The sequence below is a fragment of the Perkinsus marinus genome, assembly GCF_000006405.1.
Source record: "Perkinsus marinus ATCC 50983 genomic scaffold scf_1104296960410, whole genome shotgun sequence".
NCBI classification, from domain to species: Eukaryota; Perkinsozoa; order Perkinsida; family Perkinsidae; genus Perkinsus; species Perkinsus marinus.
The window spans coordinates 164,346-180,977 of record NW_003206160.1 but is presented as its reverse complement, the minus strand read 5'-3'; the positions used below and the strand labels follow the sequence as shown (position 1 = coordinate 180,977).

Below are 16,632 nucleotides of genomic sequence, written 5' to 3'. Positions count from 1 at the left end.
TGCTTACGTCCTATGCTCCGGTCATCTCTGCCGAGAAGGCCTATCATGAACAGCTCTCCGTTGCTGAGATCACCAACTCCGTCTTCGAGCCCGCTTCTATGATGGTTAAGTGCGATCCTCGTCATGGTAAGTATATGGCCTGCTGTATGATGTACCGTGGTGACGTTGTCCCCAAGGACGTTAACGCCGCTGTGGCTACCATCAAGACTAAGAGGACCATCCAGTTCGTTGACTGGTCTCCTACTGGTTTCAAGTGTGGTATCAACTACCAGCCTCCTACGGTCGTCCCAGGTGGTGATCTCGCCAAGGTTATGCGCGCTGTGTGCATGATCTCCAACTCCACTGCCGTTGCTGAGGTCTTCTCTCGCATCGATCACAAGTTCGATCTGATGTACGCGAAGCGTGCCTTCGTCCACTGGTATGTCGGTGAAGGTATGGAGGAGGGAGAGTTCTCTGAGGCTCGTGAGGATCTTGCTGCCTTGGAGAAGGATTATGAAGAGGTTGGCATCGAGACCGCTGAGGGTGAAGGAGAGGAGGAGGGCTACGGTGATGAATTCTAAGTGCATTTAATACTAAGCAACTATTGTATCGGTATGTGGAGAGTCACTGCAATAGCAACTCCATCATGGAAGCATCCGGTATGATTTTGCGAACACTCCAGTCTGTTGAGTTTAACTGAACGCCGAACGCGTTTGTTTTCATGAATGTTTATGTTGATCAGCTTCATTTTATATTCAGAATGCGCGAGCTCGTTCACATACAGGCCGGCCAGTGCGGTAACCAAATCGGCGCCAAGTTCTGGGAGGTCATCTCCGATGAGCACGGCATCGACCCCACTGGTACCTACCACGGTGACTCCGATCTCCAGCTAGAGCGCATTAACGTGTACTACAATGAAGCCACTGGTGGACGTTATGTACCTCGCGCTGTATTAATGGATCTTGAGCCTGGCACTATGGACTCAGTTCGCGCTGGTCCATTCGGTCAACTCTTCCGTCCCGATAACTTCGTGTTCGGACAGAGTGGAGCCGGCAATAACTGGGCCAAGGGTCACTACACGGAGGGTGCTGAATTGATCGATTCCGTTCTCGATGTTGTCCGAAAGGAGGCTGAAGGTTGCGATTGCTTACAGGGTTTCCAAATCTGCCACTCCATGGGTGGTGGTACCGGATCTGGTATGGGAACTCTCTTGATCTCCAAGATTCGAGAGGAGTATCCTGATCGTATTATGGAGACTTTCTCCGTGTTCCCCTCCCCCAAAGTGTCTGACACTGTGGTTGAGCCTTATAATGCTACCTTGTCAGTACATCAGCTTGTTGAGAACGCTGATGAGGTTATGGTGCTCGACAACGAGGCCCTCTATGACATCTGCTTCAGGACTCTAAAACTCACAACGCCTACTTACGGTGACCTCAACCATTTGGTCTCTGCTGCTATGTCTGGTGTCACTACTTGCTTGCGATTCCCCGGTCAGCTCAACGCTGATCTCCGTAAGCTTGCGGTCAACATGATCCCGTTCCCCCGGTTACATTTCTTCATGACGGGCTTCGCCCCTCTCACCTCTCGTGGCTCTCAGCAATATCGCGCTCTTACCGTGCCCGAGTTGACCCAGCAAATGTTCGATGCCAAGAACATGATGTGCGCGTCTGATCCTCGACATGGTAGATATCTGACCGCTACCGCTCTCTTCCGTGGCCGAATGTCGACCAAGGAAGTCGATGAGCAAATGCTCAATGTCCAGAATAAGAACTCGAGTTACTTTGTCGAGTGGATCCCCAATAACATCAAGAGCGGTGTCTGCGATATCCCCCCCAAGGGCCTCAAGATGGCCGTGACCTTCTTGGGTAACTCCACTGCCATCCAAGAGATGTTCAAGCGGGTGGCTGAACAATTCACTGCAATGTTCCGAAGGAAGGCTTTCCTCCATTGGTATACTGGTGAGGGTATGGATGAGATGGAGTTCACTGAGGCTGAGTCCAACATGAACGACTTGGTTTCCGAGTACCAACAGTACCAAGATGCCACTGCTGAGGAAGAAGGTGAATTCGACGAAGAGGAAGGCGAGTATGATATGGAACCCATGTAATTACCTTCCGTGCTCTCCATCATTCTGATCCTCTGGTTGCACCATTGTAGACGTAAGTGCTGGAGCCCCGACTTGTTCTTGGGCTTCCAGGGTCTACAGGTTGGATGTGTCAGTTATAAGTCGGTATTAGTATGAGGTTTATCGATCTCTTTGCTTCTCCGCGGTAACTTCTGTCACCTCTGCTGGTGCGCCAGCTGTGTAACGATTGATGAGAAAGTTCATACTTGTCGGGTTTTGAGTTTTGTAGTATGTAAGGAATGAATAGGTGAGGTATTCGCGTCTCGATAGGAAACGGAATTCGACACTCTGGGACGTACGACACTCTTCGTCATTAATGCGTGTCACTTTATATAGTGCATCATTGTCTGCATAGTTCACAACCTAGCGAGATTAAAATAATGACTCCATAGAGCTATACCACGATGCAATTACCCAACGTTTATCTGCCGACAGGGAGTCACGTCATAACACGTACCCCTCTGCGACTCGCGTAAATTGACGCTAGTCTGAACGGGAGTGTTTACGATGAACTTAGACCATCGAATTACGATGCATCCGGAAAGAATCGCTAGCCTCACCAGCATCGACAGCCATCCTGTGTATAACTGTCATGCGATCGGCAGCAGTCAGCAAGAACCAGGAAATGCGCGTCATTCCATGTCTATTTGTTTGCTCATCGGTCTCTGCAACCCTCGACTCGACTCAACACACTAGTTCTATATACAACACCGCACTTCACAGAACAAACTTAGACAATGTAAAATATCCTTCCTAGAGCTCATCATTGGTTATCGGTATTTTCCTCGATACCTCGGAGCTTCTGAATGTATGCTCTCTCGCATCGAGTTCATCAGTCTCATACTCATCCAGTAGCATATTGACCTCCACAGGTATCGTCACAACTCGGCCACTTTCCAACTCGATGCGGCTCCCATTAAACCTAGCCATTCGACCGAGTGAGGTCGGCACGATGACAGTGAGAGTATCATCATCACCAAAGCGGACCTTGACACCATCTCTCTGTGCCTCCTCATCGAGCTGCCGTTTGATCTCCTCCGAATGCGCCTCAGGATTGCTTACTGTGCCACCATCAGTAGCAGACATGTCCGAGTTCCGGGGAACAGTCACTCGGAGCTTGCCACTTTTCTGGTCATAGACAACCTTCGTCTCTTCCAGCAAACAGTCCTCCGACATCGGATAATATCTTTGGATCTCCGTCACCAACGGGCCATCAGTCTTCCTCACTTGTAGTGCGATACCCCTACCAATTTGCTTCACGGTGATACCGTTATCCTCTTCTCCGAGTTCACTCCGTAGAGTCTGCTTCGGGAGTTGCCCAGCAATAACAACCTCGCTGGCCGTCGTATTCATGCTAAAGGTGGACTCCCCTTCTATCCCCCCCAACGAGCCGGTCATCATCTGACTCAACATTTGCCCGAGTAGTCCGTTGAGAACGTTGCCCACAGGGACCATCCCATGTCGGAGCCGCTTCGGCTGCTGCGCTCGAGCAATCACCGCGTTGTCCCTGCCAGCCAACTCATGGACATCATCGATTGCATCGTAAAGTTCGTTCATAGGGATAAGTGAGAACTCACCCATCGGAAGAATCATACCAATATCCATCCCTCGGCCGAAATCGACGTCAAATGGAGCACCAATGAGCTCTGAGGCCTCATCCGCTGATAGTTCATCACCGTGATTTCGGGAGACCGCACCACGACCATCCTCATGCTTCTCCGCGCATACCAACTCCTCCATCACAAAAAACAATACGATGCGCCTATATCCTCTCATTTAGAGTTCAGTGAAACATAACCTACAAAACGGTCCCAGTGAGGTCTGCCGCCGAATGGCTCCACACGACACCAGTTTTAGCTGGAAACTCTACGGATAATTTCTACCGTCAGCGTCGGCCACACAGAAGTCAGTGAATGTTGCACATTATTATTCGCTAATATAGTAGAGCCTTCTTCTACGTTTCATTGGCACTATTCTACTATTGTCCATCATAATGATAATCACCGAGAGCGCGTGCTCAACCAACTTATCCAAACCACAGGCAGAGTCAGCGTGAAGAGGAATACCATCAGATTTTGCCTCACCTGATGCAGAACAACCACTGCAACACAAGTAGCTACACTGACATATCTCAACGAGTCAGTGAATAGTGCCACAGCCTCCCAGCAGGAACCACTCACCTCAGCGGCCTCTTTCCCCAACTCCTTTTCATACCAGCTATCGAACACCGCCTGTCGCATCGATATTGGCATCTTCACACTTGCCTGAATGGCTAGCTCCAACTAGAACAACAGCCCGAAGATCGCCCACCTTGGTGTCGAAACACTCGTCCAAGTTCGACTTGACTCGCGCAGCGTGAGCGCTCGGCCACAACATGAACAGACACATCCACCCTTGGGGACAGGACTCCTTAATGTATCTAACAGCACCACCACGATGAACAACTTACAAACGAAAAGTTCTATCTACTTCTGGTTCATTTCCAAAGCACATGCCGTGGCATCATCCGAATGAACCTTCCACAGCTCGATGTTCTTCTTCCGCAACCTGTCCCACTCAGCCCCCATGTTGCGGTCCAACTGCGAACGGAAGTCCTTATATGCGGCAGAGTCGGCGACCCTACAAACGAATACAAACAACTCCGTGCAGAGCCGCCAGCCTATAAACTACGTTTCCTCATCACTGTCGAATCTGTCCAACACATCCTGAGTGATAGCCGTGTGCTCCCTTCTAAGAACAGCCTCATCAGCCGGCAAGGCAGTCATCTCGAGCTTCCTCTTCTCAGCTCTGTATTCTCCCATCAAAATCTCTACCTAGGAACAACAAATAGGACGGCGATGCGATACAGTAGCAAATGAACTCGGAATAATATGACGGCAGAAGGCCCACATTAACTCTCTACTACGCCCGAGCCAGGATATCACTGCTTCAGCCATCCCAGTCTGGAATTTCCAGACAATTCAAGCTCAGCATGCATTGTAACAGCAATCATCATCGATTCGATAGGCATTCATATGGAAGATCAGACGGTCCATAGAAGCCCAAGCCATTACGGTGAACCTTCCCTCTAAACTACCTCCTGCCTCAAGTGCTCAGCGAGCCGTACTGCATGTCTAGATGTGCAAGTATCGATACGATCCTTAACCTCCTGTATCAACAGAGCCTTATTCGAACGGAACTCAGGCTGGGAGGCAATCCAAGGATACCTAATCAGCCCTTGCCCGAGGAACCACCACCGGAATATGCCGCCGCAAATATTCCTGCTACGCTCCGCCTACTCTCTAGTGCATTTCTTGGTGAACGAGTCGGTGGTCTCAGCCATGACACCCTTGGCCCAATCCTGCAGGACCGCATCTCCGACCAACTTAGTATTGGCCTCGTCAACAGCGGCGTCACAGGCGTTAATACTTGACTCCAGAGCCACTCGGATCAAATTCGAGATCGCCCTGAGCACGCTCGCTAGTGGGCCACGAGATGCCCAGAATTGATAGTACTACCTGTCGTTCTCGTATTTGAAACGTACCAACAGTGCATCCGCACTTTTCACCAACTCTTGGACCGGATCCTCCTCAAACTTCGGCAGCTGACCGACCATCTGAAAAGCCATGCCAAGGCCAACTTGCACGAGCCCTCCCAACCCACCCAGTCGCTGGAGAGTAACCTCTTCTGTGGGGGCTGCTGTTCGTACTCCTTCAAAATCTCCTTGTACCTGAGCCTCCACTTCAGCAATTCCCACGGCACTGCTCGTACTTGGCAACCTCGACACTAGTCGCCTCTTTGCCAGTCTGCTCCAGAGAGTCCGGCTCGCATGGCAGCGACACCTAAACATACGCTATAGAAATCCTCCATCACCCGCGTACTACATTGAAGAGCTTCTGCTCTATGTCCGATATCAGATCGGATCGAATTCGCGTGACATAATTCTGAACTTGTTCCAACCACAAGGCGTGCGCTTTCCTGAGACCTTATATGAATCTCCCCACGAGAGAGTCTCAGCCCAACCTCTGCGAGGTGCGCATTTTCGTTTCGAGATCTCCATTTCGCGTCGGAAGGCCAAAATCAGCAACCTATGGTCCAGTCACTCCACCAAAGCGCGCTGCTGATAGCTAAGACCATACCAAGTTGGTGTAAAATTCAACTGCCTTATCCCGGGCATCCCTCGAGGCCCTGTCGAAGTCAGCAGCCGTCACAGCCTCTCCTGTAGGACGAGGAGATACACCCTCACTCAGTGTTGTCTCGAACAAGTCATATCTGCCAATGATAATACCCTCAACCCACTTGATAGCTATTACGAGTCCTTCAGCGACACTTCTCCAACCTGAGCTCTCCACGATGCCCAGAGAGACGGTAACTCAGGGAAAAAACCTACACCGTGGAAGTTTCTCCATCATCCGTAGTATACGCTATAGGAGTATCCGCACACCATACGAGGCCCCTACTACCCCAGTCTTATACCCATAGTCGCCGACCCTATTACCTTTCTGCAAGGCCTTCACAATGAAGTTCAAAGCACTTGCGAATCCCTCAGCTGTCATCATACCATCCTCAGGAGAAGAGAGAACGTCGTCCTCGGACGATCCATCGTAGAGCTCCTACACACATATATACCAAACCGTGCCCTCATTCAAAATTTCTCAACGATGAGATATGTGAAATGAGGAATATGCAGTATGCTCCTCCAACCCACCTTAGATCGAACCGTTGTGAAGAGTTCTCCACGCAAGGCTGTGACCTCATTACGGAACTCGTCAGTGAGCTCAAGCCAGCTGAGTCTGACACAGAGGCTTCCCCACAGCATTGCCGCAGCTACTATCCTTACTGGCTGAGATCCTTCAACTGCGACTTGCTAGTAGCTGGCAAGAAGAGTGTGTGGACAGTGAGGGAGGGGAAAAGGCGCGCTAGATAGGCACGGTCCGACTCCTCGTACGAATCTGAGTGAACATCCCATGAAGTAATTTCCAACTAGGAAATTCCCATCGAGACTTTACAGATGCCCCACATGCTGCTACCGACAGAAATTGCCCCCAGGGTGAGCTATTCGTGAGAATTCGATTGTACAGGCGAACAGGCCCACTAGGAATGGGCTGATGACGCTGGAGAGCTACCACCCCGTATTACCATCAGAGTCCTCGAAGCGCTCGCTATCCTCGGTCAAGTACCTGGCGAGGGAGCTTATGGGACCTCCTACTGAGCTCCTATTACGATTTGAGCCACTCCGTCGCGATCGCCGACTCATTAGCCATGGCTGAGGCCCCACCACCTTGTGATGCGGCCATGTCCTGTACGAAGTCTTCAACCACCCTACAGGCGAAGGTCAATACGACTCAACAGTGTATATGGGTTGTACCAAGTGAGAGGAGGAAAGCTCTTCGCCGATAGGAATACTGGGATATCACCCGACGCCTCAGCGATGCTCTCAACCCCTTCCTCCTCTGCTGCTGCTACCGACGGCGCCAAAGAACGCACTCGGAAGAGTTGAGCTCGACGAGCCAACATTTCTACAATGATGATAACTTTACTGGAAACGTTTCTATCTTGGCCTACCTAGAAGATTCACCGCTTGTTGATCGATGACCTTAACCGTGTTGTAGACTAGGTGACTGCCTAGGAGGGTGGCGACTGTGAAAATCTTAGCATCGTAGGTCTCAGTGACCTACGCACAGACATCCATCCTCAAAAGGGGTCCATGAGTCGGCACTACCTGAGGTCCGAAGAACCCTTCAGAATCCATAAGCCATATCTCCGATCCGTCCGGTGCACTTAGGTCGGTACGGCACATCCAAATTCCTAGGGTCTGCGGGGAGGTCTTAGGACCTGATCAAGGACCAGGGACTAACGAGAGGGTTCATAGGGATCGTATAGAATTACCAACGGAGAACGTGGACGGCTTCTGGAGGAGGGAATTCAAGAGAAAGCTCTTGCCAGAATGGTAGGGGCCAACGACCGATATCACGGAAATAGGACGACGTTGTGATGCGGATCGTAGGAGGTTAATCGACTCAGGAACAACCTGTGAGAGTGAGACCACCTCGTGAGTGTGGCAGGAGGGCGCCTCCTACTTGCAGGTTATTGTGGTCCTTAGAAGGCTTTACCACTTGAACAGGAACAAAGAAAGGAAATTTGTCCGACTTGGGCTCCCCACGTGTATCTTGCCTCTCGGCAACGCCTCTGGTGATACTCACCTAAGACATGAGTAATTTCTTTCTAGATCGGCCGAGTAACTCCGACAACGTCATCACCAAATCACTTCACAGAATCAATACACCCGACAATTCACTCAACTCTAGTATAAGAATGTCGATATACAGAGAAAATCGGACAAATTCCTGGAGGATGAGTATGTGCCATCGTACACCCTTCCCAGCCTACTACCAACGACACGACCAGTAACAGCCGAAGCAGCTTCCAATGACTCATAGGGAAACAACAGGTAACTCCTGAGAAGATAGTCTATAGTATAGACTCTATACCACACCGTCGTGTACACGATGATGGGAGTCTGTCCATATGCTACACGAATGTTTCACGCTCCTATGTACAGACTCAACACAGAGTTATTCCGCTTGAGACTTGAACGTTTTCTAAAGGGAACTATCGCCAGGCAGTGCAAACCTTCGGCTTGCCGAACGGTGAGAGTGCGTCGCTCCGTCCTCATCATAAGAAACACTTTATGAAAGGAGGATAACCCTTTATCCCAAGTTAACTTTCGGAAACGAGACACACGTCGTTCCGCTGGCAAAGCAAAAAAAGGGACAGTCGATAGTATCGAATATCGACTCGGTACACAGCGCACGCGTGCAACATTGCACCACATATGCACGCATTAAGAATAGCTTGCAGATCAGAGTGCCGCGTAGATAGTGCTGTTATTTTGCTCAACCCATCTCTCCCACACCGAGTACAAGAGCCGGCTTGCTTGAAGACCACATCTTTCCCATCTTTGACGTCGACGCGACATCCTAGTGGTATCACGGATACCAAGCAGCATTAATCTTGCGAGTGCAGCCTTCAAGCCCGACTCTTCATGGACACGCCTAGCTTGTCTCCAGACCCACGTGTTTCGAGTGTGGTAATTTAACGAGTTAACACAAGTTAAATACCGATACGTATGATCGCGTCGCTTCGCTAGCAATTCCCACTGCAAAGATGAAACCGCGAAGCGAGCGGATCTTCCCCTCGATCCGTTTATCATGGACACGAGATTGAAACTCTTCTCATCACAAGTTATACAAGGTGGCTTTAAACTCAGAATCGTCGGCAGTCGCCTCCATTCTCCGGCTCGCCTTAGAACTTTCCTTATATCATAGCGCGGTAACCGGCAGAAGGACTTACCCCTTTCATAACCTAATCTCAACAGTCCCATTTGCAAGCATCGCAAAGGGTGTAGACACGCACCGTCGGCACACTCCCTGAGGGTCACTCAGACTCTGTGTCTCTCTCTTTGGTAATTCTAGAGTCGATTCGTACCGAACAACCGTGCCAGACCAACCCGAACAGGAGTAGAATATTTAACATAAAACTAGGCGCCCTACGAAAGATCAAAGTCTACACCACCGACGCAACTGCAAGAAACGCTTGTGTCCGATATGGACACAATCATTGCGAAAATATCCTCAGCAGCTGCGTGTGACACAAAGCTGAAGAACAAGTCCTGGTTGACTGAGCGGTAGCTTTGTAATAGATTCACCTTCATTTTAGAGCAATGAAGTGTAGTTCAACGAGAACTGGTGACTGATTTGAAACTTTATATAGTATATGTATTTTAAAGTTCGGTACATGCAGAGTTGATTATCACATAGAGGGGTGACGGTGAAAGTTCAACTCAGTTGATTGATTTTTTATCTGCGATGACATGATCCTGTGAAGGTAAGGAGGAGAGGGACACGCGACACAAAGTAGCTACTTTGGCTTCATGAGTGATCATCAGAGTTAAAGAACAGAATGTGGGCGTTCAGGTAATGCCCATATCCACTACGTCAGGGCTGTGTATCATGACGAATGATCGAGGTTGACCATCGAGGGAGAAATAACGTTAATTTGACTATCACTTGCGAACTTTATCGAGGGTTGAGAGATAGACGATACGACACAACAGAGGAAGTGCGCTGATATTCGATCACTCACACAAAGCGTAATCGATTTTGCCATAGCACTGGAAGGGCAGAGTGAATACCACACAAGCTTTTGATTGCCTTTCAACGGTTAAATCGAAAAAGATAGTACTGGATCGTGGGCCCTTTGCTAGACCGTCTCGTACGATAGTTCCTCATGTTTATGTTGTAGGCTTTACACGTTTTCCGCGCAAAACCATGGCTGCTACTGGAGAGAAGACTCATATGTCTATCGTGATCTGCGGTCACGTCGATTCCGGCAAGTCGACTACCACCGGTCGTTTGTTGTTCGAGCTCGGCGGTGTCTCCGAGAGAGAGATGGAGAAGCTCAAGGCTGAGGCCGACCGTCTTGGCAAGTCCTCCTTCGCCTTCGCCTTCTATATGGATCGTCAGAAGGAGGAGCGTGAGCGTGGTGTCACCATCGCTTGCACTACCAAGGAGTTCTTCACTGAGACTTGGCACTACACTGTCATTGATGCTCCCGGCCATAGGGATTTCATCAAGAACATGATCACCGGTGCCTCTCAGGCTGATGTCGCCCTCCTCATGGTTCCCGCTGATGGTAACTTCGGTACCGCCATTGCCCGTGGTAACCACAAGGCTGGTGAGATCCAGGGTCAGACCCGTCAGCATGCCCGTCTTATCAACCTGTTGGGCGTCAAGCAGTTGATTGTCGGTGTCAACAAGATGGATTCCGATGTTGCCGGCTACAAGGAAGCTCGTTACACCGAGATCCGTGATGAGATGAAGAACATGCTCGGTCGTGTGGGCTGGAAGAAGGACTTCGTTGAGAAGTGCGTCCCCATTCTCCCCATCTCTGGCTGGTGCGGTGATAACCTTATCAAGAAGTCTGACAAGATGGCCTGGTGGAAGGGTATGGATGTCCAGCGTACTGTCAAGGACACCGAGAAGTTCCACGTCGATACCTTGTACGATGCTCTTGAGAAGTTCGCCACTGTCCCCGCGCGTGTCGTCGATGCCCCCATGCGTGTTCCCCTTTCCGGTATCTACAAGATCAAGGGTGTCGGTGATGTTCTCACTGGCCGTGTTGAGCAGGGTGTTGTCAAGCCCAACGAGGATGTCATCTTCATGCCCACTCATACCCCCGCTACTCCCTGCAGCGGCAAGGTCTTCACCATTGAGATGCATCACAAGCGTGAGGAGCAGGCTCTTCCCGGTGATAACGTCGGTCTCAACGTTAAGGGTCTCAACAAGGATAACATGCCCCGCGTTGGTGATTGCATGATCTCCAAGGCTGATAAGACTCTTCAGCACGTCGGTAACTTCACCGCCCAGGTCCAGATCTTGGATGTCCCCGGTGAGATCAAGGTCGGTTACTCTCCCATCGCCTTCGTCCGTACTGGTCGTTCCGCTTGCAAGCTTACCAAGATCAACTGGAAGGTCGGTAAGGAGACCGGTGGTAAGAAGATGGAGGATCCCCACTCCTTGAAGTCTAACGAGATGGCTGAGGTTGTCTTCGAGCCTCTTCAGCACCTTGTTGTCGACTCCTTCAAGCACTGCGAGGGCCTCTCTCGTGTTGCTCTTATGGAGGGTAACGGTGTTGTCATGCTCGGTAAGTGTGTCGCCACCAGCGCCAAGGATGTCAAGTAAGGACTCAACGTGAATCAGTTGATTACCAGTAAATAGTTCACCATTGTCTAGCAGCTATGAGAAAGATTCTTGTGGTTACGTAGCTGACGAATACGTCTTGCCTATTATAAACCTGGGATTCTTTCAACGGAAGACCGCCACATGGCAGGTGTGTAGTTCGTCAATTGAGGGTTTGAATTTTCGGTTTTACTATTATTGACAACTTTATCAGTGTGCCAACTGCGACTTTTAGGGTTATCTGATCACATCAATTTGGAGTATTCGCTGAAAAAAGGATTGCATAGTATGCAATGCACGCCTATTGGAGACCGCCTCCCGAACTTTCGATTTCGCCATAAATTCAGTCCTAGGGCTTTCTACTTGCTAATTGGCTCTTCCGATTCCGTGCTTCGAGGAAAACGGTGCTTCGAACTTGCAGGATAATCAGTTCACTAGCAGATGATACTGAACGAGTGTTCTTGGGTAATCAACTCTTACTTTAGGTCCATTATGGTTCATAAACAGTCATATCTTCGTGAATAATTGCCGTACCCAACGAACCAATAGCATGTCTATCGGCATCGTTGATTGCATCGTTCACATGAGTGGTGTGGTATGACATTGATATTATCCCTCGATGCCTTGATTTTTTTGGCTTCTTCAAAGTTGGAACCTCTGGCATAGGTGCCCCGCGAGCACGAAATGAAATTAAAACAACAGAATTGAAGATGTCAATGACATTGATAAGGTCAATTTCGCGCATTCAATGCGCATCCGACGAACTGATGGTTCGTATGACGAAATAGATGGTGTTGAAAAGGTGTGGTAAATGAACACGCGAGGAGAAAGCGCGAAAAGAGCTGAGATGCAATGCACTTGAAGAAGGTAAGCAGGTCACGGCGATTGGGTCTCGGGATGGAGACCGTTCATTGAGCGAAAATCTGGTTGATGCAAAAGAAGGATTGAAGGAAGCCGAAGTCGTCCGATAGTCGGTACACGACTCGGGATAATAAGCGCGCACTGTGGGTCCGACTATACTCAAAGCCTTGCTAAGTAAGCGAGGAGACGAAGTTGCAGACAATCCTGATTCCTTCGGGCACAACTCATAATAACGCGGAGATTGAGCGGGATAGTTTGGATGTGGAGTTTTCTACATTGATGGCTGTCGGCCATGAGACGCGAAGGCATGCTTCATAAGATCTGGACTTCGAGTATTGTAACACGACTCCACTGTACACACCCAACAGCTCGGAATCTTTAGAGTCCACCACAATCTGGGGCTCTATCCTTTGATTAGAGAAGGAGGCCCCCGATCAAAAGACCGTCAATATACCGTAAACCCTTCGATATCCCCAGATAAACTTCTCGGACAAGACATGACGCGCTGTGATGCTACAGCGGAAGATTACGCTCAGTACACAAATATGTGTCCCCGAGGAGGCATATATCAATGAGTGAACGGCTGCCCCACATCACAGCGCAATCATATCTGAGCGCAGTCCGAAAAGCGCGCGCCATAGTGATCTAAAATACATACTGCGATATTTCAGCGCATAATTCGTTGCGCACGAGAACTTTTGAGCGCAAAGACTGGTTCTAGCTCTGGGTGATCCTCTTGACATTATGTTTGAATTTCAGTCTCTACGTGAAGTCTTTCAAAGGCTACCTATTCAGGAGGGATCGTAACGAGCCCGAACGTTCGAGGAGCGGCTGGAGATGCGTCAAGTCTGATCACCCTCCTGCAGGAAGCCTTAAGTGCAAAGCTCGGTTGACTATCTTAGGCGATCTGAACGGACCGGCCAACATGTTAGTTGTGAAGAATATTGATTAGGTGGCTGAGCATGTTTGTGGGGCCCGATGCAGGGAAGGTGGTTCTGGTGAATTCCATGAAAAAGCCATGGAATGTGCGCGTCAGCGCAAGGCACGGAGACTGTTAACTCTTATGGTTGATTTGTCGCCTTGTTTTACGGTATCTACTGTACTTTTATACGGTATTTACTGTCTGCTGTCTATTGTGCTAGCCTCGATGATTCGCGTCACAGATTTGTGCATGCGTGCTGTTCCCAAGGGTGCGTGAACCCTAGGGTTAGGCGTTCGCAACGACGTTCGTTTGCTTACGTTGGACCTGAGCCCAGGCTCAGAGTGATTTACTGTGATGTGAGGTATATCATTCGCTAGTGGCTAAGCTTCGTCTGAACGGTATCTTAGTCAGGGATTAGTTTACGGTATTGTATACGAGTTAGGCATTGTGTTTACTAGTCACGATGTTATTGACTCGTAGTGGCAAGAGTTCGAATAGAGTCGTTGATCATTCGGGTCAACGGAACCCTGTTGGGAACATTGTGAAGACTAAGGAACGTGCTTGTCGTACGGTTCGTTCTAGGATTTCAGGGAAAGTTAAAAGTGATCCCAGTCACTACGCGCAACGTTTACCTACACTAACTGGGAATTTACCTACACCTGTGGTCAGCGATCACCGCCGTTGTGCACAGGAACTGTCAGCAATGCTGACTCAGCATTCGAGAAGAAACCAGCCGAGGTTTACGACTACGTCACCGGAAGGTCGCCTCCTCAGTACATCGAGCAGTTGCCAAAGCGGTCTTCGGTTATGGAGAACCTCCGTAGATTCAAGGAAAAGAACCACCCGCTGCCGAAAGCTCCTAAGCAGCGTTATGGGTTTGAGATTCCACCTGAGTTCAGTCACGCTATCATGGGGTAGGAGGTTCGTCCTACACTTGTCTATGACTCCGCCAAGGATGACAAGGACCGAATTCTCGTGTGGAGTGATGAACTTTTGGTTTCTTCATTATTGTCTTGTAGTGCCGCTGTGCGATACCGCAGTGGCATTCTTCCAACGTTGAGGATTCTTAAGTCTGTAAGTGCGCGAGACATTGTGTCTGCGTGCAGGTAGCCTGTTTTGCGCGTTGCGTGAAGCAGAAGCTGAGCAGTTGTTGTTGGCAAAGCTCAGTAGTTGAGTGTACTAAGCTCTGGACCGCTACAGAGTTCCTGGTTCACTTACTGCACTGTTGAGGTACGCAACTGACGTCTAGTTACGGTGCAAGCACGTTACGTTGGTCAGAAGGTAGCTTGTATATCCAGTAGTTCAGACCTTGAGTTGATAGTAGTCATGGTTCTAACGCGAAGTGGAGCACGTAGTGAGGCCGCTCATATATCAGAGGGTGTTCGCCGTTCTCCGAGACTTATTCACAAGTGCACTGAGGATACGTCACGCATCAGTACAAGGCAGAGTCCGTCGGTTCGATCAACTAGTACTTGGGGTTGTAAGGCTCGCGGTATCAATGCAGCCGGTCGTGGCAAGGGTTCGGTTGTGGTTACACCATCCACAAATTCTATTCCTCCGGGTAATAGTGCCGTCCCCACTCGCCCTTACGCACACCGCTGTACATATTTCGGGTGATGGTACTTTCAAAACTGCCCCTCTTCTATGGGCCCAACAATATACTATTCTGTTTCGTCATGTATCTGGACGTATGGTCCCAATCATATTCGCTTTGCTCCCGAACCGACGACGACGTTCACACTGTACAGGGAACTCAACACTCTCTGGCAAATGCGCTGATTCCCACGGGCTCCGGAATTGGACATGAAACTGGGGATGCCCCTGGTGGAACCCAGCCTTCTGATGTCACTCGGCAAGCTCACTCACAAACCCAGCAACAGCCGTCATTACCGACTGAGCCGCAGGCTTCGGCACCCGCTGAACCGAGTTCGCAAAAACGGGACCTGAGCAATCTCGATCTCGTCTCGCTGGTGGCCGACTGTCACTGTTCTCGCTCGAGGCTTCTCGTTCAAAATCAAGCGGATCTTGATCTCGTTCTCGATTCTCGACTGGGCGCAAGCGGAAACACTCGCCAGTAATCAGTAAGGTAGACTGAGGCAGCAGGATTGCGGGCCTGCGTCACAGCCTGTGATGGAGGTCTCTCCCGTCGACTGGGAACCTGCCTCAAAGTGGGAGGAAACTAGACACTTCAAAATGCACACCTCTGATGGAGGATATGACCAAGATGCGGTCAGAGGCAGGGAAGGCACCCAGGACAGATTTCAAGCGAGTTTGTCGAATCCGAGAGGTCAAGCAAAACACAACACACAGAGAAGGACGAAACCGAGACAAACGTGAACACGAATGAATCTCGTCTCGATCCGTGACGAGATCGAGACGAGAACGAGAATATCGAAATCGGCGCTGAACCTTCCGCTGGTGCTGAGAACCCCAGAGAGGGACAAGGGTTGCTCGACTGGATACGTATACCTGCTGATCCGTCTTATCCCTTGCCGGAAATAGTTGTGGACCTCACTGATCGTGACTGGCTGATTACCAATGGCGAGATGATTACTGATAGCATCCTGGATGTTTGGATGACGATGCTTTAGAGACAAGTGGGCGAACAAAGAGTGGTCCCTCCGCAAGCCGTTCAGCTATCTGCTCCACTGCTAGACTCCCCTGGATTCCACCGAGTGCCGACGAGTGGCATGGACCATGCCGCATGGTTCTTCAGCCAATTGTGCTGCATAGCCAGAGCCACTACGCAGCCACGGCCAGAGTTGGTGGGACGATATACTACATGGACTCGATGGCCAAGTCGAAGGAGGATATCTCTGAACTCGCCAAGCAGCGCTTAGTAGACTTGAATGGCCCTTCAAGGACGGTCCATTTCATGGGTATTCCTTTACAAAAAATCGGGAGCAATAACTGCGCCCTTCATGTGTTAGCGAGGCTAACGCACTTTGCGCTGGGCACGGGCGACGTGGGAGCGGCAACTTTCGATGGAAGCAGACTAAGGTCCCACGCATTCCTTTGCCTCGAAA

The 16,632-nt window shown here is 50.0% G+C and overlaps 6 protein-coding genes across 7 annotated transcripts; 4 read left to right on the top strand and 2 right to left on the bottom strand.

The window, feature by feature from the left end:
* Positions 1 to 98: 98 nt before the first annotated feature.
* Positions 99 to 560, top strand: Pmar_PMAR019685 (alpha-tubulin, putative; the record flags this gene model as incomplete). Its single annotated transcript, XM_002772789.1, has 1 exon — positions 99 to 560. One exon carries the CDS (start codon positions 99 to 101, stop codon positions 558 to 560), a length of 462 nt encoding a protein of 153 aa, XP_002772835.1.
* Positions 561 to 739: 179 nt separating this feature from the next.
* Pmar_PMAR019684 (beta-tubulin, putative) lies at positions 740 to 2,086 on the top strand (the record flags this gene model as incomplete). The annotated part of the gene is made up of 1 exon (XM_002772788.1): positions 740 to 2,086. One exon carries the CDS (start codon positions 740 to 742, stop codon positions 2,084 to 2,086), a length of 1,347 nt encoding a protein of 448 aa, XP_002772834.1.
* A 771-nt stretch (positions 2,087 to 2,857) lies between these two features.
* Pmar_PMAR019683 (hypothetical protein) lies at positions 2,858 to 3,844 on the bottom strand (the record flags this gene model as incomplete). Its single annotated transcript, XM_002772787.1, has 1 exon — positions 2,858 to 3,844. The coding sequence occupies one exon, from the start codon at positions 3,842 to 3,844 to the stop codon at positions 2,858 to 2,860; it is 987 nt and encodes a 328-aa protein (XP_002772833.1).
* Positions 3,845 to 3,959: 115 nt separating this feature from the next.
* Positions 3,960 to 8,546, bottom strand: Pmar_PMAR019682 (hypothetical protein). Of its 2 annotated transcripts, XM_002772785.1 has the most exons (25): positions 8,477 to 8,546; positions 8,164 to 8,286; positions 7,973 to 8,114; positions 7,806 to 7,918; positions 7,649 to 7,757; positions 7,452 to 7,602; positions 7,307 to 7,405; positions 7,223 to 7,263; positions 6,924 to 7,035; positions 6,792 to 6,876; positions 6,582 to 6,696; positions 6,397 to 6,469; positions 6,223 to 6,355; positions 6,107 to 6,171; positions 5,968 to 6,061; positions 5,855 to 5,925; positions 5,747 to 5,813; positions 5,602 to 5,699; positions 5,383 to 5,550; positions 5,181 to 5,310; positions 4,775 to 4,917; positions 4,574 to 4,723; positions 4,415 to 4,523; positions 4,285 to 4,368; positions 3,960 to 4,188 (listed from the first exon to the last, which is right to left on the bottom strand). In XM_002772785.1, the coding sequence occupies exons 1-25, from the start codon at positions 8,519 to 8,521 to the stop codon at positions 4,105 to 4,107; spliced, it is 2,604 nt and encodes an 867-aa protein (XP_002772831.1). In that variant the 5' UTR covers positions 8,522 to 8,546; the 3' UTR covers positions 3,960 to 4,104. The 2 variants fall into 2 exon arrangements, with proteins under 2 accessions (XP_002772831.1, XP_002772832.1); XM_002772786.1 differs by lacking the exon at positions 8,477 to 8,546 and having other exon boundaries at positions 8,164 to 8,399.
* A 1,839-nt stretch (positions 8,547 to 10,385) lies between these two features.
* Positions 10,386 to 11,965, top strand: Pmar_PMAR019681 (translation elongation factor EF-1, subunit alpha,, putative). Its single transcript, XM_002772784.1, has one exon. The coding sequence runs from the start codon at positions 10,414 to 10,416 to the stop codon at positions 11,824 to 11,826; it is 1,413 nt and encodes a 470-aa protein (XP_002772830.1). The 5' UTR covers positions 10,386 to 10,413; the 3' UTR covers positions 11,827 to 11,965.
* Positions 11,966 to 13,668: 1,703 nt separating this feature from the next.
* On the top strand, positions 13,669 to 13,874 carry Pmar_PMAR019680 (hypothetical protein; the record flags this gene model as incomplete). Its single annotated transcript, XM_002772783.1, has 1 exon — positions 13,669 to 13,874. A coding segment is annotated over one exon (206 nt), but the record flags the coding sequence as incomplete, so codon positions are not given.
* Between the last annotated feature and the right edge of the window lie 2,758 nt (positions 13,875 to 16,632).